The sequence below is a fragment of the Quercus robur genome, chromosome 12, assembly GCF_932294415.1.
Source record: "Quercus robur chromosome 12, dhQueRobu3.1, whole genome shotgun sequence".
Lineage (NCBI taxonomy): Eukaryota > Viridiplantae > Streptophyta > Magnoliopsida > Fagales > Fagaceae > Quercus > Quercus robur.
The window spans coordinates 40,642,165-40,659,863 of NC_065545.1; the positions used below are offsets into that span (position 1 = coordinate 40,642,165).

At 40.8% G+C, this 17,699-nt stretch overlaps 3 protein-coding genes across 3 annotated transcripts; all 3 read left to right on the forward strand.

Annotated features, from left to right (window-relative positions):
- Positions 1-920: 920 nt before the first annotated feature.
- On the forward strand, positions 921-1,849 carry LOC126709040 (uncharacterized). The gene has a single exon (XM_050409110.1). The coding sequence runs from the start codon at positions 1,032-1,034 to the stop codon at positions 1,629-1,631; it is 600 nt and encodes a 199-aa protein (XP_050265067.1). The 5' UTR covers positions 921-1,031; the 3' UTR covers positions 1,632-1,849.
- A 2,194-nt stretch (positions 1,850-4,043) lies between these two features.
- Positions 4,044-5,021, forward strand: LOC126710107 (NDR1/HIN1-like protein 12). Its single transcript, XM_050410485.1, has one exon. The coding sequence runs from the start codon at positions 4,202-4,204 to the stop codon at positions 4,805-4,807; it is 606 nt and encodes a 201-aa protein (XP_050266442.1). The 5' UTR covers positions 4,044-4,201; the 3' UTR covers positions 4,808-5,021.
- A 3,840-nt stretch (positions 5,022-8,861) lies between these two features.
- On the forward strand, positions 8,862-9,578 carry LOC126708512 (uncharacterized). Its single transcript, XM_050408300.1, has one exon. It carries the CDS (start codon positions 8,862-8,864, stop codon positions 9,576-9,578), a length of 717 nt encoding a protein of 238 aa, XP_050264257.1.
- Positions 9,579-17,699: the final 8,121 nt, after the last annotated feature.

The following is a 17,699-nucleotide window of genomic DNA, read 5'->3' on the forward strand; positions in this document are numbered from 1 at the left end:
GCCTTATTTAAAAAATTTTCCGTGCTTAATGTGATTGATTACAAGTTAATTATTTCCTATAATATACTACTACTGAGTATAAGAATATTTCCTTTCCTTTTGTGGTATAAGTCTGAAGCTCTACTTAGGAGCTTAAAAACACATTAATTGTTGACTTGTTAGCATGTTGGATTACTTGAATTTGATAAATAATATTGAATTTAGATTTGTCTCCCTAGCTTGTAACCGCGTGCTACATCACTAGCTATGTTACTGGTGTTTGGAATTGTTAGACATCCTTGTGTTAGTCTTTATGATCTATTTGCAAGTTTGGCTTTGTTGGATAAAAATTCATTCGTTAAAATGTGTATATATCCATTATATAGTTAAATGTGCCTAGTTTCCACTAGTATAATCTTTTGGTTTTCCTTTCGAATTCAAAATTCCAACTCCTAGTTGAGTAGAACCTTCTCTTAGATCATCATTGTTTTCAAAATTGTTTGAAAGCAGCTCATTAATATAACTTGAAAATAAGAAAGCATAAATTAAATATTGACATCTTCAATTCTTGAATATTTGTTGAAATTTAATTGGAAAAAGGCACCTATATATAAGTAGCAATTCCTTGTTTTTTTAGCTACAAATCTTGTCTCTCTCATTGTTCATATATATATATATATATATATGTTGCCATTACAGGATGCAATTCCTGTTTTGGAGAAGTTTGATGTCATTTTATATTGAACGGCTCAATATCTTTTCATGGACAAAGGGGAAAGAGAATGAAGTAGTATTTAGCAATGCAAGTTTGGAATTTGCTTTTTAAGAAAAAAGTAGCCAAAATTCCTTGATAGAGTAGAGAGGGTCATATTATACAGAAGCCTTGAATACAAATGCTTTGAAACTGAGAAAGGAAGATACCAAAACCTTTCTTAAGCCTAAATAAATTCTTTACCTTGCCAAGCCTAAAATTCACCGCCTTAATTATAGTGAAAACCATAATCACTCTTGCCGAATGTTGTCAATCTCTAGACATCAACCATTTTCCCTCAATGTATTATCCCAAAAAAAAAATTGTAAATACAACCCATCCCTTGATTTGGTGTTTAGCCATAATTTGCACCTTGATATGCATAGCAGTGATAATCACAGGCATGGCAGTGTTCATTGGATACATGGTCATACATCCGAGAATACCTATCTTGAGTGTCGCAAATGCCACTCTTGGCACCATGCGATATTCTCAAGATGGTCTACTTGAAACCCAGATGACTATTATCATCAGGGCAGAGAATGACAACAAAAAAGCTCATGCAAGTTTTTCAGACACTGCCTTTATTCTCAGCTTCCAAGGACTAGAAATAGCAAAACTCGTCGCTGACCCGTTTGATGTAAAGAAAAACAGTTCTATTTATTTTAATTATGAGGTCACATCTGATGAAATTCCGTTGGATTCTGCTCGAATGCATCAGGTAGACTTGTCATTGAAGAAAAAGGTAATTATATTCGATTTCAAAGGGAACTCAAGGACTCAATGGAGAGTATGGCTGGTTGGCTCCGTTAAGTTCTGGTGTCACCTCGACTGTCAACTCCGGTTCCATACATCGAACGGAACTTACATAAGTTCACGTTGCAGCTCCGAAACTAAATGACCTCTCTTTGTCTCTTTGTTGTTTAAGGTTCTGTTCATATAGGAAGAATTGAAACGGATGCAATATATAAATTTTCCTGAGAAATTAAAATACGACATGGTGCTTATACATATATTAATTAATTTTTTTAATTTTTTTTAATATTTTGTAGAGCATTTATTTTTCATATATTGTTAAAATTATATCAATTTAAGAGCAATAATGGATAATAGAGTGAATTCATGGCTATTAAATGATGTTTAGAATATAATTGATTTTTTTTTATTTTTTGTAATTTCTAACCACTCCAAGTTCTTGTTGGGTGGAGGGCATGGATTGGAGTTCAAGTATTTAGAAGGAAGTTACACACACACACACACATATATATATATATATATACTTAGATTACATTAAAATAAGATTTCTATCTCAAATTATTTAAAAAAGAGTCTAACCCATCAAATACTAACAAAGCCATCATTTATTAATAACCAAATCTTAAACAAGGCGACGCAACAATTACAGCATTAGCATATAGGGATGTAAAACCCCTAAATGGCTATTTTTGATCCCCTAAACCCCAAAAAAACTCTACACCTGGGTGTTTGTAGCTAAAATATTTCCTTAAAAACCCCCAATCACCAAAAAACCTCTACACCTAGGTGATTATTTTTTATTATTATTCTTTTTAGTTTCTTCTCTCTTTCCCCCTCTCTCTGACTCTCACTCTATCTCTCGTGCCCTCTCATTCCACTCCTCTCTCACAGCTCTCTCTTCTCTTGCCCCTTTCACTTCTCTCTCCTCTCTCTTCTCTTACCTTTGTACCACCATCAAATTGGGTTGTGGGTGAGATCGGATTGCGACAGTGGTGGTGGGTTGTGACTCTACCTAATCTGGTGGTTTTTTTTCTTAATATATTATTTGGGTTTGCTGATTGTTTGTGGTTGTTGATGGTTGTGGAGGTGGTGGTGCTGGATCCTAGTGGTAGTAGTTGCTATGGTTGGGGGTTTTTTTTTTTTTTTTTTTTTTTTTTTTTTTGCTATGGTGTTTAATTTTGGGATGTGTTTTGATTAGGGGTGTTCGCGGTGTGGTGTGGTTTTAGGCCATTTTTAGCACCGCATTTTGCGGTGCGGTTTAGCTAAAACCATAACTATACCGCACTTTATTTTTGCGGTCATATGTGCGGTGTGGTGCGGTTTAGAGTTTAGCTAAAACCATAACCGCACTGCACCTCATTTTTTGCGGTCACATGTACGATACTAAGTATAAGATGCGGTTTGAAGTCGGTATATTTTTCAAATTTTAGGCCTTTTCTACTCAGCCCAAAACTAATTTTTCCCTTTTTTTGGGCCAAGTTTTAAATTATTGAGCTAGGTTTTTTTTTTTGGGTTGGCTTTTCTAGTTAACACTTACTAGGGTTATTAATTTTTTTTTTTTTTGAAAACGAGGGTTATTAAACTATTAATAATATATTTAATATTAAAAATAAATAAATATATTAATATATAGAGAGGGTGCGATGCGGTTTTCTTATTATAAAACTACATACCACACTGCATCATGTAGTGTGGTGTGGTGCGGTTATGCCATTTTGCGGGCGGTTTTGGTGTGGTTTTTACGGTTTATGCGGTTTGTTGAACACTCCTAGTTTTGATTGTGGGTGAAGAGAGAGAGAGAGAGAGAGAGAGAGAGAGAGAGAGAGAGAGAGAGAGAGAGAGAGAGAGAGAGAGAGAGAGAGAGAGAGAGACTGAAGTACAGAGAGAGAAACTGCTATGGGTGAAGGAAAAGAGATTGAGAAAGAGAGTCAAATGAATAAAAAATTGAATTATGTTGGATTTGAAATGAAAAATAAATAAAAAAAGATGTTAGATGAGTTGTAAAATATGTTTTTTATTTATTTATATTTTAAACCTATCCATGAATGCTCTAATAATTTGGTTATTATTTAAAAAAATTAAAGTTAGAAGATAGTAAAATAATTCCTGGGCCGAACACACTGGGGACATGCAGGCAGAAGTGGTGTCTGACACAACCAATACTGCTCCATGCTTCCTGGTTACATGCACATTACTTTCTCTTTCTCTCAAAGTTGTTCAGGCTTAGTCTTACTCAAATATTTCTTTTTTCGGCTCCCTTTTACTCTACGTGCACAGTAGCTATGTACAAATCTTATCTCTCTCATTGTTCATGTTGTCACTACCGGATCCAAATTCCTGTTTTGAAGAAGTTTGATATCATTTTATATTGCACTACCGCTCAAAAATCTTTTCATAAACAAAGGGGAAAGAGAAGAAGTAGTATTTAGCAATGCAAGTTTGGAATATTTGCTTTTTAGGGAAAAAGTAGGCAGGATTCCTAGACAGACTACGTAGAGAAGGGTCACACTATATAGAAAGCCTTATTTAATACAAAGCTTTGAAACTCGGAAAGGAAGATACCAAAACCTTCCCCACCAAATTGAGCTAGGAACCCAATTAAATTCTTTACCTTGCCAAAGCCTAAAACTAAAACTCACCATTTTATAGGAATAGCCATAAACACTCTTGCCGATCGAATGTTGTCGCTATCTAGACCTCAACCATTTTCCCTCAATGTCTTCAAGCAAAAAACAACTGGGACATAAACATACCACCGGTTACTTTATTTGGCTTTTCGCCATACTTTGCACCATCATATGCATAGCAGTGATAATCTCAGGCATCGCAGTGTTCATTGGATACATGGTCATACATCCGAGAATACCTACCTTGAGTGTCGCAAATGCCCATCTTGATACCATGCAATATTCTCAAGCTGGTCTACTTGAAACCGCAATGAATATTATCATCAGGGCCGAGAATGATAACAGCAAAGTTCATGCAAGTTTTTCAGACACTAGCTTCATTCTCAGCTTCCAAGGATTAGTACTAGCAAAACTCGTCGCCGACCCATTTGATGTAAGCAAAAACAGTTCTGTTGATTTTAATTATGTAGTCACATCTTCTGAAATTCCATTGGATTCTGCTCGAATGCATCAAGTAGACTTGGCATTGAAGAAAAAGGTAATTACATTCGATTTTAAAGGGAACTCGAGGACTCAGTGGAGAGTGTCGCTGCTTGGCTCTGTTAAGTTCTGGTGTCACCTCAATTGTCAACTCCGGTTCCATCCCGTGAACGGAACTTACATAAGCTCACGTTGCAGCTCCAAATCTAAATGACCTTTCTTTATCTATGTATTGGTTAAAGTTCTGCTCATATGCTGTCTCTGTCTCTCTCTCAAAGTTGTTCAGGCTCTCTTTTTCAATTTTTTTTTTCTCCTTTTTACTCTAGGTGTAGTGAAATAAATTACTGTCTTTGACATTTTATTTTCTTCCTCAGAGATTATACAAACCATGTTCCAAACTCAAAAATTTTAAATTGTATTATGAAGAATTTCTTTGTGGGAAAATAATTGTTTTTTTTTTTCTCAACTGGCTAGAGTTAATTATATTGTGCTGGAAATCATTTCCCAGCATGTTGGACTGTTAGCCCAATGCTCAAACATGGGTCCTAAATAATAAGCATTGGACTTGGGCCTTAAAATTGCTAGGTTTATTTATACTGGTTACGAGGGATGCCATTGGTCAAGCAATACTACTTGTCTTTTCATACGTATGTGTTCATGGGATTCACCGAGAGTACATGTGTGGCTAAATTAAGGAGACCACAATCCAAAACTACTACTAATAGTCGATATAACAGTTCACCTAGCTATCTAACACACAATTACTTAATAAAGCAACGAAAAGTCAGTAAAAATAAAATCCGACACATTCACCATTCATAAAAAAGAAAAAGAAAACTGAAATCAACAAAATTAAGAAGAGTAAATGGAAAACAAACGTGCAATGCGACGTAGCTTAACATGTATGGGCATAAATTATATAAAATGTCTGAAATTTCCTGAATATATATGTGAATTAAGTACACATGAAGTACAGAGAGAACCAAGTATCAGTCAACTCTCTTAATTAGGCTGGATCAATAATATGTTTTGAAATGAAATGTTGCATAGCCTTACAAAGCCCATTTGGCCCATCTTGTCCATTTTTGCTTAATTATGGAGTAATAGATCATAATGCATCAAATTAAAACCCCTTAAAACTAGGGGCATTTCTTTGAAAAACTATTCCCACGGGGACATGCATCGGCGAAATCAGCTCCTTGTTCAAGAATGAAGTACCGACCAACTCTCCAAGGCCCTTTTTTTTTTTTTTTTTTTTTTTTTTTTTTAATAGTTTCTGCAAAGTTTGAATTTTTATTTTGATTCCAAGTTTCCAACTCTTTTAATTTAACGGACTCCCAAATCATTTGAACTTAACCCATTTTAGTTTTGAAGTTGTTTAGGTAAAATCAAACTCTCTAAAGTTCAATAAATTCCACAACACTTTCGACTTAGAATTTCTATCTTGTATAAAATAAAAAAAAATAATTGGCATTCAAATTAATTAGATAAATGATATGTCCACAATATTTTTATAATAAATGCTAAGTGGCATGTTGTTACTGGTTGTTATTATTGAGGTAAAAATAATCTTAGTGGTAGGTTCAAATTTGAACCAATAATAATTAACCACCTATGATTTGTTATGAAAATATTGTAAACATAACACTTCTCTTCAAATTATGGATCATTGGTTCTAGAATAATCAAACTAGCTTGCCCTTATTTAATGTGACCTCTAGTGTCCGTTTGACACTAGATTATAAGTTTTTTAGTTTTAATATTCAGCTTTTAAAACATCAAAATTTTCTTATTTCATCTCATCTTTTCAAAGAAGAAATATACTTTAACACAAAAAACTAATAAGTTTTGGGTTCAATTACTATAACATGCATATACATGGATACACGTTGTGGGGGGTTAGGACCTAGAAAATCAGTACTAACCCATTTAGCTGAGGCCCAAGACCAGCCTGAATAGCCAAGGTCAACCCATAAGAGGGAAATCGACCTCAATCTCAATAGGAGTGAGTTCAGCCCAAAAACACGTGTATTGGATCAAAGAAATTATCGCTCGAGGGAAATCCTATACTGCTTGGCCTAATGCCAATCAATGAGATAATGGGGAACCGACAAAGAATTGACCAAGCTAGGGTCGGTAGCCAAGAGTTGTTAGTGCCTCTGGGGAACCCACTACCAAATGCTATTTAGTGTCTGGAACAAGTTTCAAGAGAATTCTCAGAATGAATTATGATTCCTTGGGATTCAGATGAAAGTGGAAATGCATGTGAATTGGTGAAACAGTAATAATTAGTACCCCACTAAAGAAATACTGTAAAGGGGAAGGAGGACAGAGAGGAGAGGGAGATATTTTTTTGGCTATTAGAGAAAACATGAGGAAAAACAGAAGGAGGAGAGGGAGAAACACAAAAGAAAGGGATTGTGAGCAACAAGAGAGGAAGAATAGCTGTGAGAATGCGAGGTTTATAAGTTTAGAGGTTATTAAAAAAATATATATCTTGGACTATCTAGTTGTTGCTTGGAGTCCTATTCGTAAGATTGCTAGAAAGCCTACAAATAAATAAATTGGGAGCCCAAATCCTTCACTTAGTCGTCTAGTAACGGAAGGTTTGGGGTCCACACATGTAAAGATACACAAAAAGATGTATAGTATAATTCTTGTATATATAATTTAAATACTATTGATAGTCATTCTTATATTTTGTTAACTCTTTAAAAAAGTCTTGTAAGAATACTATTAGATATTGTACGGCCCTGCGATATCCAGACCCATTTGGTCCTCAGGCTTCAACCCAATGATATGGCCTATACCGTCCCTAAGCCTAGGCCTCAAGCCGACTTCAAGCCCATTGAACAAATGATCTTCATCAATTCATACCACGCTACGTCTCCTGGGTCACATCCGGTGACCTGCTTCCTGAACAAGAAAGTGATTGCTCAGTTGTATTGTCTCTCGGTTGCTCAATAGTGCCTGGGGAGTATCACTACCGAGCATATCTACTGAAGTGGGGAACCATTTCCAAAGCCACTCTCACAACACCCCACTCCCACCTAACACCCATTTACGATTAATAACATTGGACCTCCCATTGCACTAACCATGAAAGTAATCATAGTCTCTTCACTAATTTTGGACTACAAATACAAGAAGTTAAAGGAGGAAAAGGTTGTTGAAAGGTTCACAAAGAAGTTGGGAAATGAGAGAGAATAGAACGATCTAGAGGAAAAGGTAATTTCGTTGAGTCTCTGTGCCGAGAATGACCTAAAGTAGGAAACTCAAGCCCACAATACAAATAGATTGTGAGTCCGATTGAGGCCCAACCCAATAGCCTTGTTTCTGGCATGCACAATTGGTGTTGTCTATGGGAATCTTCTACAAAGCTGTAGTTCGAGTGAGACTCATGCCTGGCAAAATGTCTAATAGACGATCAGGGAGCCATGCTGAAAGTGATTCGGTGGGGTTTTCTCAGGGATCAACTTGGCGAGAGAGAAGACATAAAAGACATGAGGATAGGGAGCGTGAGAGAGAGGAGGAACAATCTGGCCTCGGAGAAGGGTTATATCAAACACACTGAACAATATCAAGTGCTTTGGAGCACGAGCAATTTAACGAGAGAGATGAGGAGCTGGAGTGGTTATGCGAACTAGTGAGAGATTTGGAGTTAGAGGCGAGAGGTGGGCACCAGAGAAAGGATCGAGATGAACAAGAAAGGAAAGCTGATAGTGAGGGAAACCAATACGGGGCGGAGTCCAATTAGTCCGGTTCCCGTTGATGCCGGGATCGTTCCCATTCTCGAGAGTCACGTCGATGCAAGGATCGTTCCTATTCCCGAGAGTCGCATCGAAACCGGGACAGTTCGCGTTCACGCGAGTATGTCGACCGGGGTTCAGACTTCCCAGAGAGGCGACGGCCCCACAATGTTGCTATGGATGCCATGAGCCGCGCCTTGCGCAGAGCCACTCGGTCACCGTTCTCGGACGACGTTGAATGGGCCCTAATGTCGAGTAGATTCACGCGGCCACCATTTAACTCCTACGATGGGAAAACGGACCCGGTAGAGCACGTCAATCATTACATCCACATGATGTCTCTACACACACGTAATGACGCGCTGATGTGTAAGGTATTTCCCTCAAGTCTCGGCTCCACGACATTGAGATGATTTAATGGGTTGCGAAAAGGCTCTATTCACAGCTTTACCGAGCTAATTCAAGAATTCGGTGCTCAGTTTATGATGTGCAGCCGGTGGACGCACTACTGTCTATGAAGATGAGGGTCGGCGAAACCTTTCATAGTTATGCCAGTTGGTATTGGGAGCTTTACAATGAAATTGGTGGGGGCAACGAGAAAATTGCGGCAAGCACTTTTAGGATGGGGCTGCCAGAGGATTCCGAACTACGGGAGTTGTTGAGGAAGAGGCCTCCCGAGGATATGAGGCAACTTATAAGGTGTATTGAAGAGTATAAACGCCTTGAAGATAATCGGCTACAGAGTAAGGGCAAGGCCCCGTTGTTAAATCGTCCTCGACAAGGCGTTTTTCCGCCAAGACCCCGAAAGGATTTGAGAATGCAGGAACCGGAGGTACAAAAGGGGGAGGTGAACGTGGCATTCAAGGAGCCGGTGCACAAGATCGTAAACCGGATAAAGAACGAACCGTTCTTCAAATGGCCGAACAAGATGGGGGGAGACCAATCTCGGAGGAACCAGAACTTGTACTGTACCTATCACAGAGATAAGGGGCATACCACCGATCAGTGTCGGGTATTAAAAGATCATCTAGGGCAGCTGGTGAAAGCAAGGTACTTGAAAGAGTTTGTGGTGGATTATGGGAATCGGGGTGCCGGGCAGGGAGCCTCGCAGAGAGGAATTCCTCTCCCACAACCTTTGGAAGTGATTGAAGTCATCCATGCTGCGCCAAAGAGTACGATAGTGACTAGGAAGGGGGTACTGACTATGGCACTCGTAGAAAATTACTCAGATGAGTAGCCCCTCGAAAAGAAAATGAGATTTGCTTAGGGACCTCTTGCTTTCGACGATAGCGATCTAAAGGGAACGATTCAGCCGCACGATGATGCGTTGGTAGTGGTGGCACGAATAAGTGGTTTCCTAGTAAAGTGGGTGATGATAGATCAGGGGAGCAGGGCCGACGTAATGTACCCCGACTTGTTTAAAGGGCTCAGGCTTAGAAGGGAGGACCTCTCAAAATGCGATACACCTCTGGTCGGGTTTGATGATAGGGTGGTGATTCCTTAGGGGCAAATCTCCCTTCCCGTGAATATGGAAGGTAAGGAGGTTATTGCAATGTTTATTGTGGTAGGCTCGTTTTCTCCTTATACAACAATCTTGGGAAAGCCGTGGATTCACGCAATGGGGGTTGTCCCGTCCACCTTACATGTGAAGGTTAAATTCCCTATCAAGCATGGCGTTGCCGTAGTGAGAGGAAATCAATAAGTGGCGAGACAATGCCTAGTTGCCACGGTTAATAGGAAGAGTGAGCAAGCTAAGAAGAAGGAAATTGCCGAGGAGGCCCCTTTATAGCAATTACAGGAGCCCCGAGAAGGAATGGGGGCTGGTTGTGCCAAGGAACCACTCAGAGTTAAGATATTACCGGATGCTGACAGGTATTTCCAAATAGGAGCGAGTTTGAAGGATGAGGATAAGGTGGGAATGTTGTTGTTTCTTATTCAGAATCTTAATGTCTTCACTTGGAGCTCCTATGAGGTGCCCGGGGTGGATCCTGAATTTACAGTCCATAGGCTCGATGTTGGCTGATTCTGTTGCATAATTTTCTCCTAGGGACAAAGGGGAAATGGTTTGTCATGTGGAATGCCATCCATGAAGGGTGTTTGTGGACAGTGCATCAAGCGCCATGGGGGCTGGTGCCGAGATTGTCATAATTACTTCGGAAGGAATATGGTTGGAGCATTCTTTTAGATTAGGATTCAGAGCCACCAACAATGAGGCAGAATACGAGGCCTTGCTAGCTGGATTGAGGACCATATTAGGCATGGGTGCTCTGGACGTGGAGGTTAATTCAGATTCATGGTTGGTGGTTAGCCAAGTACATGGCAGTTTTGAAGCTCGAGATTCTCGAATGAAAGAGTACTTACAAGTGGTAAAGTAGGTTATGGGTAAGTTCTGTACGGCAAAATTGATCTAAGTGGCACAGGGGCAAAACAGGCATGCTGATTCTCTAGCTACGCTAGCTTCAGCAATGACTGAGGATGTTCCTCGGTTAATCAAAGTGGAGCTCATAACGAAACCAAGCATTAATATCGTGATTGATGTTGGTGTTGCTGGGGTTGGTGTTACAGTGATTTCAACATCCGGACGATGTTAGATGGACCCGATCATTGACTTCTTGACTGAGGATTGGGTCTCGGATAACGAAAAAGAGGCTAACAAGGTTCGCCAAATAGCCTCTCGGTACTGGTTGTTAGTAGATAGGAAGCTATATCGGAGGTCCTTTGGAGGGCCGTACCTTTTGTGCCTACACCCCAGGAGAGTAAACGAACTCTTGGTTGAGCTACATGATGGGGTGTGTCGTAGTCATGTGGGGGGACACTCATTAGCTCACCGGACAATGACTCAGGGATTTTGGTGGCCACAGATGCAGAAGGATGCTGCTGAATATGTGCGTAAGTGTGAACGGTGCCAGAAGCATGCCCTCTTAATCCACCAACTAGCGGGGCATCTGAATCCGATCAGCAGCTCTTGGCCATTTGCATAGTGGGGGTTGGATATTCTCGGCCCATTTCCTTAGGCGACAGGCAATCGAAAGTTTGTTTTAGTGGCTGTTAATTACTTCACTAAGTGGGTGGAGGCAGAAGCATTAGCCAATATTCGGGACGTAGATGTTAAGAAGTTCATGTGGAAGAATACAATCACTAGATTTGGGGTGCCCGACTTTCTTATATCTGACAATGGGTTACAGTTTGACAGCAGGGCCTTCCGAGAGTTCTGCAGTGATCTCGGCATCAATAACAAATACTCTACCTCAGTGTATCCCCAAAACAATGGATAGGTTGAAGCCACTAACAAGACAATTGTGAATGAGTTGAAAAAAAGATTAGACGGTGCAAAAGGTATGTGGGCTGAAGAGCTGCCCAACGTTCTCTGGGCATACCGAACGACTCCTAGGATATCTACAGGAGAGACTCCATTCACACTAATGTATAGGGCAGAAGCTGTGATACTAGCCGAGGTAAACTTATACAGTGCACAAATTGCAACATTTGCCCCCCCCCTCCAGAATGAAAGATTAATGGTAGAGCGCCTGGATTTACTGGAAGAATACTGAGAAGCGACAACTATAAGGCTAGTCAAATATCAGCAAAAACTTGCCCGGCGCTACAACCGAGATGTAAAGACGAGGGGATTCGGTACTAAGGACCTGGTGTTATGGAAAGCGGTAGGGAACATGCGAGATACAAATGCTGGGAAGTTAGCCCCGACTTAGGAGGGGCCTTATAAGGTCACTACCGTTGCAGGTGTAGGAGCATACTACTTGGAAGATTTAAATGAAAGGCCACTCCCTTGGCCATGGAACGTGCACAATTTGAAGAAATTTTATCATTAACTGCTCATGCATGGAGCTGCAAATTAAATGTAATCTTGTATATATGTTTTGTTGATTAATATGAAGGTGATATTTGTTTTTACAGGTGCATTTATCCTTAGTGCCGTTAATTCATCTAGAGGCGTTGCCGGTTAGTAAATATAAAGAGAGTTATGGAACTGGGACTTTTTTTTTTTTTTTTAAGGACAGAAACCTTCTTCTCGGTTCGATCACTATTACCGAGCAAGTGGAAACCTTACACTAAACTCTTTTAAGGGCAGAAACTTGCTTCTCGGTTTGATCACTATCACCGAGAAGGTGGAAACCTTATACTAAACTCTTTTAAGGGTAGAAACCTGCTTCTCGGTTCGATCACTATCACCGAGCAGGTGGAAACGTTATACTAAACTCTTTTAAGGGCAAAAACCTGCTTCTCGGTTTGATTATTATCACCGAGCAGGTGGAAACCTTATACAAAACTCTTTTAAGGTCGGTTCGATCACTATCACCGAGAAGGTGAAACCTTATACTAAACTCTTTTAAGGGTAGAAACCTGCTTTTCGATTCGATCACTATCACCGAGCAGGTGGAAACCTTATACAAAACTCTTTTAAGGGCAAAAACCTGCTTTTCGGTTCAATCACTATCACCAAGCAGGTGGAAACCTTATACTAAACTCTTTTAAGGGCAGAAACTTGCTTCTTGGTTCGATCACTATTACCGAGCAAGTGGAAACCTTATATTAAACTCTTTTAAGGGCAGAAACCTACTTCTCGATTTGATCACTATTACCGAGCAGGTGGAAATCTTATACTAAACTCTTTTAAGGGTAGAAACCTGCTTCTCAGTTCAATCACTATCACCGAGAAGGTGGAAACCTTATACTAAACTCTTTTAAGGGTAGAAACCTACTTCTTGGTTTGATCATTATCACCGAGCAGGTGGAACCTTACACTAAACTCTTCTAATGATAGTAACCTATCTCCTGGTTTGTTCACTATTGTCGAGCAAGTGGAAGCCTTACATAACAATTTTCTAAGGATGAGAGCCTGCTTTAAAGGCCAAGTTCAGAGACTAGGTTTTCCATAGCCTACATTTCGCATAAGAAGATAGGCATATATTAAGCAAAGTTTCGATCGCCAAGGAGCTAACTCATTTTCCTTTACAAACCAACTCCGGGCGCCGAGCATGCCCGGATAAGAAGCAAACCATGAGTAAATTACCCGACCATTAGAGGCATGTATACATACTCACGGAAATAGAAGAGTATAATGGAACAGCTTAATATTAAAACATTCATAAACATGACAAGGGCAGTTGTTCGGTAAGTAAACCTTAGTCAAATAGTCAACACATGTAAACGAAACCAATGTCTTGTCACCATTACTTGGTGACCGTAAAAAAAGTTAAACCCGGGAAAAATAATTGTTTTGTCACCACAGCCCAGTGACATAAGCAAACTTGCTAAAAAAAGAAATCATTTAAGTAAAAGAAAGGTAAACAGTAGTAATCCGGTTTAGCAATCAATTCGTGGGGTCAGCAGGCTGCACTTGGACCATCTCGGACGGCTGCTGGATCGCGGAGCTAGGCTGGAGCTGAACACCCTCCCCGGGCTGTTCATCAGCACGGAGGTTGCTAATGGCTTCCAGGTCAATTGCCTCCATGTGGGAGTCAATTGCCTCTACTAACTCTTTTATGCTTTGGGTCTCCTCCTCGTCAATGGCACCGAGATGGTTCTGTGTAGCCGTAGGAGGGCCCGAGAAAGGGATTTCGTTGGGATTCCTAAGAGGAGAATCCTCAGGGACCCCCAAAGCTTGTAGTGCTGCCAACCAACCCTTTTCAAAGGCCAGCTTTTGGGCTTCATTGATGACCGGCTTTGCTAAGTTCTCCACGTCAGCGAATCCCTCGTCATACCACTTATTTCCATAGGTCTCCAAAGCTGCCTTCAAGTCAACCGACTCCTTGGCTTGCGTAGTATTCAAGCTCACAGCCTCTGCCAGTTTCAGCTCGGTCTTGCCCAGCCTAGCCTTCAGTTCCGAAGATCTTTTCTCTGCCAACACCTTGGCCTTCTCGAACGCAGCAGCCTTCTTTTCCGCAGTTGCGGCAGCCTTAGTCTTCTCTTTTGCGCTTGCCTCGGCCACGTCTTTCAAAGCCTTCTCCCGCTCGGCATTCTCAGCTAGCTCCTACACCCGTCCATCGAGGATGTGGGTCAGTTGGACAGCCTAGCAAAATAGCAATGATAAGTACGACGACAAGAATAGTATGCGTGTAAAAGTCAGTAAAGAACCGGGGAACAAGTGATTACTGCAATGGTATGCCATTGCAGCCGCCTGCCCAGCGATTTGTCCATCCCGTCCTCGAACGTGTGCATGTCTTCAGGCAATAGGAGGCCGTGCACCAAACTTTGAGCAACACAACCCCCTTCACCCTTCTCCCACACCTGTACGCTCGCGGTTGCGGGAAAGGGTTTACCATTCAACAGGAATGAAGGTTGCCATGCCGAAGTGGCTCGGGAGGTGGACGCCACATTCATCTCAGTCTGAGCTGCTGGTTCCTGGATGACAATGTTTCCCGATGACCGGGAGGGAGTCCTTGTGGGCGCATCTCCCGAGCCGGCGGAGGTTTGTTTTGCCGTGCGTGGTCTCTTTCGAGTGCTGCTGGTAAAAGGAGGAAGAGGAGGGGGAGTTTGATCTTGGCCTTGGAGTGGTTGCTACTGCGCGGTTGGCCGGGCACCAAGCACAAAACGGTTGATTGTCATTGTCCTTCTTGTCACCATGTCGTTACCTTGGTCAGATTTGGTTTCTAAAGAGCTGATTGATTTGATGGCTGCTTCCTTGGCTACCTGAACGGGAGCTTCAGGTTCAACAAGGGCCTCGGGTTTTATAAGGACCTCAGGCTGAACGGGGGCCTTAGGCTGAACCCTCACATGAGTCTGTTCTCGGTGTCGTAAAGATACACGTTCAGCTGACTTGTCCCGTATGGGTGCAGGTTCGTCCGAGTAAATGTACCGCGGGCCAAGGTCTCGAGCTTCGCCTACTGTAAGTTTTGGGGGGAGGAAATTCGCATGCCGTACATCAATATAGGAGAGAAGGGGACTATCAACTAGCAAAGCTTGGCCGAATGCTTGCCATGTGGAGTACATGGGGTCAACGCCGAGGATTAAGTGGGACGCTTGAAGCTGTCCGTCCCAGCGAACGAAAATTTCTGACCTAAGCACAAAATTTAGGTCTTTCACATGCACCACTTTAAGGTCCGGCTTGAACCATTTACTCTCTGCACGGAAACAACACAAAAACCAGTTAACAATCAGTCAGTCAAAATAGTCAAGTACAATTAAGAAAACACAGATTTACAAACATCACGAGGCAAGAACGGACAGGGGAGCTCGTCGACAAACCAATTGCCGCTCACTTGTACAAACTCGCTAGCCGAGTTCCTATTCGAATCAGGTAGGCATGATATAAGTCGTACCCTCATGTCTCTTGTTTTTAAATAATAGTCTAAAGTAATTTTGCTGCACAAACCATACATAAAATTAATGTCTTGGTGATCCAGTTGCAACCCAAACAACTGGTTCAACTTACTAACGTAACTCACCACTCGATAAAAATTAGGGGGAAGTTGGTCGAGGCAAAGACCATAAAACCTAATGGTGCTAATGACGAGGGGGTCAACAGGGAACCTAACCCCACCCTCAATGATGGCCATCAAAGGAAAGAATACAGTGTTTACATCACGACACCTTTGAGTGTTGATATCACCCTCATGAGTCATGACAGTAGGCGATATCAACATCCTCGGGGACGTTGTAAGCAGCCCTAAAAGTGGCCAAAGCGGCTTCTGAGGAAAGTAGATGAGAAAAGCCCATTTTCTAAGCTAGGATTCCTAGAACTACGATTATGATAGAACAGGAAGAAATAGAAGAAATTGAAGAAAAGGGAGAGGAAACTTACAGCGAGCTCTAAGGAGGAAGATTTTTGGGCTGGAAGATGGACGCACAAGGAAAGTATGCTTGACAGAGTGAAAGTTTAGAGGATGAGGAATGCAAAAGTGAAGGAGGAACTCAGAGATGGCTATTTATAGGAGCCAAAAGGGGAATAAATGACATTTAATAATTGGAGGGCAGGAAAACCAACGAATCCCCATTTACTGCCACACGTGCCTTTCGGTTCACGAACCGTCAGATAATGATGGCGGCTGAGCAAACAATCAGACGTAACGCGCCTTTTGAGAGCGCATTAATGGGTTCCTCAACCATCCAATATCTACCCGTTGAACTTCTTAGATAGCCATTTGCCCCTTGGATTCCTTGATTCGTCCCTAAGAACCGAGCAAGAATCAAAGGGGGGCTAATGTACGGCCTTGCGATATCCAAACCCATTTGGGCCTCAGGCTTCAACCCGATGATATGGCCCATACCGTCCCTAAGCCCAGGCCTTAAGCCAGCTTCAAGCCCATTGAACAAATGATCTTCATCAATTCATACCACGATACGCCTCCTGGGTCATATCCGGTGACCTGCTTCCTAAACAAGAAAGTGATTGCTCGGTTGTATTGTCTCTCGGTTGCTCGGCAGTGCCTAGGGAGCATCATTGCCGAGCATATCTACTGAAATGGGAACCATTTCCAAAGCCACTCTCATCACACCCCACTCCCACCTGACACCCACTTACAATTAACGACATTGGATCTCCCATTGTACTAACCATGAAAGTAATCATAGTCTCTTCACTAATTTTGGGCTATAAATACAAGAAGTTAAAGGAGGAAAAGGTTGTTGAAAGGTTCATAAAGAAGTTGGGAAATGAGAGAGAATAGAACGATCTAGAGGAAGAGGTAATTTCGTTGAATCTCTGTGTTGAGAACGACCCAAAGTAGGAAACTTAAGCCTACAATACAAATAGATTGTGAGTCCGATTCAGGCCCAACCCAATAGCCTTGTTTCTGGCACGCACATATATAAAATGTAAACTGTCTATTTTTTTTTATTACTTCTTAATTTTTGTTATTGTGAAGCACTTTTTTTTTTTACTATTCATTTATTCTAGACTCTTTGGTTTTTGTACTCAATAACTCACTTGGATGAATATTTATGATGTGATCTCATATTTAATTCTAAAATTAGGAAATAAAATTCTCTCTAAAAATAAATAATTTAGGACAAATGGCACAAAATTGGACTCTAATTTGGAATTATAATTGGAATTTCTCTAAACTTTACCTATTAATATATATCTATCTATACTATTTTTAAGAGAATTCCCCTCTTTACACTGAACTTTTTTATGATTTAGAAATATTCCTAAATCTTATATTTAATGGAGAAAAAACTTAAGAACAATCCGGTAAAAATATATTTCCAACTCCACTTAAAATGTCTACAAAATAGGACACTCTCCTACTAATTCATATTTTCAAAACAAACTAATCCAATTTTTTTTAAAAAAAATTATGACACTAGACTAAAAAAAAGTCTCATTGCATGCACAAAAAATAAAAAAGAATTATGATACTAAACTAAAAAAAAACCTCATCGCACATGCAAAACG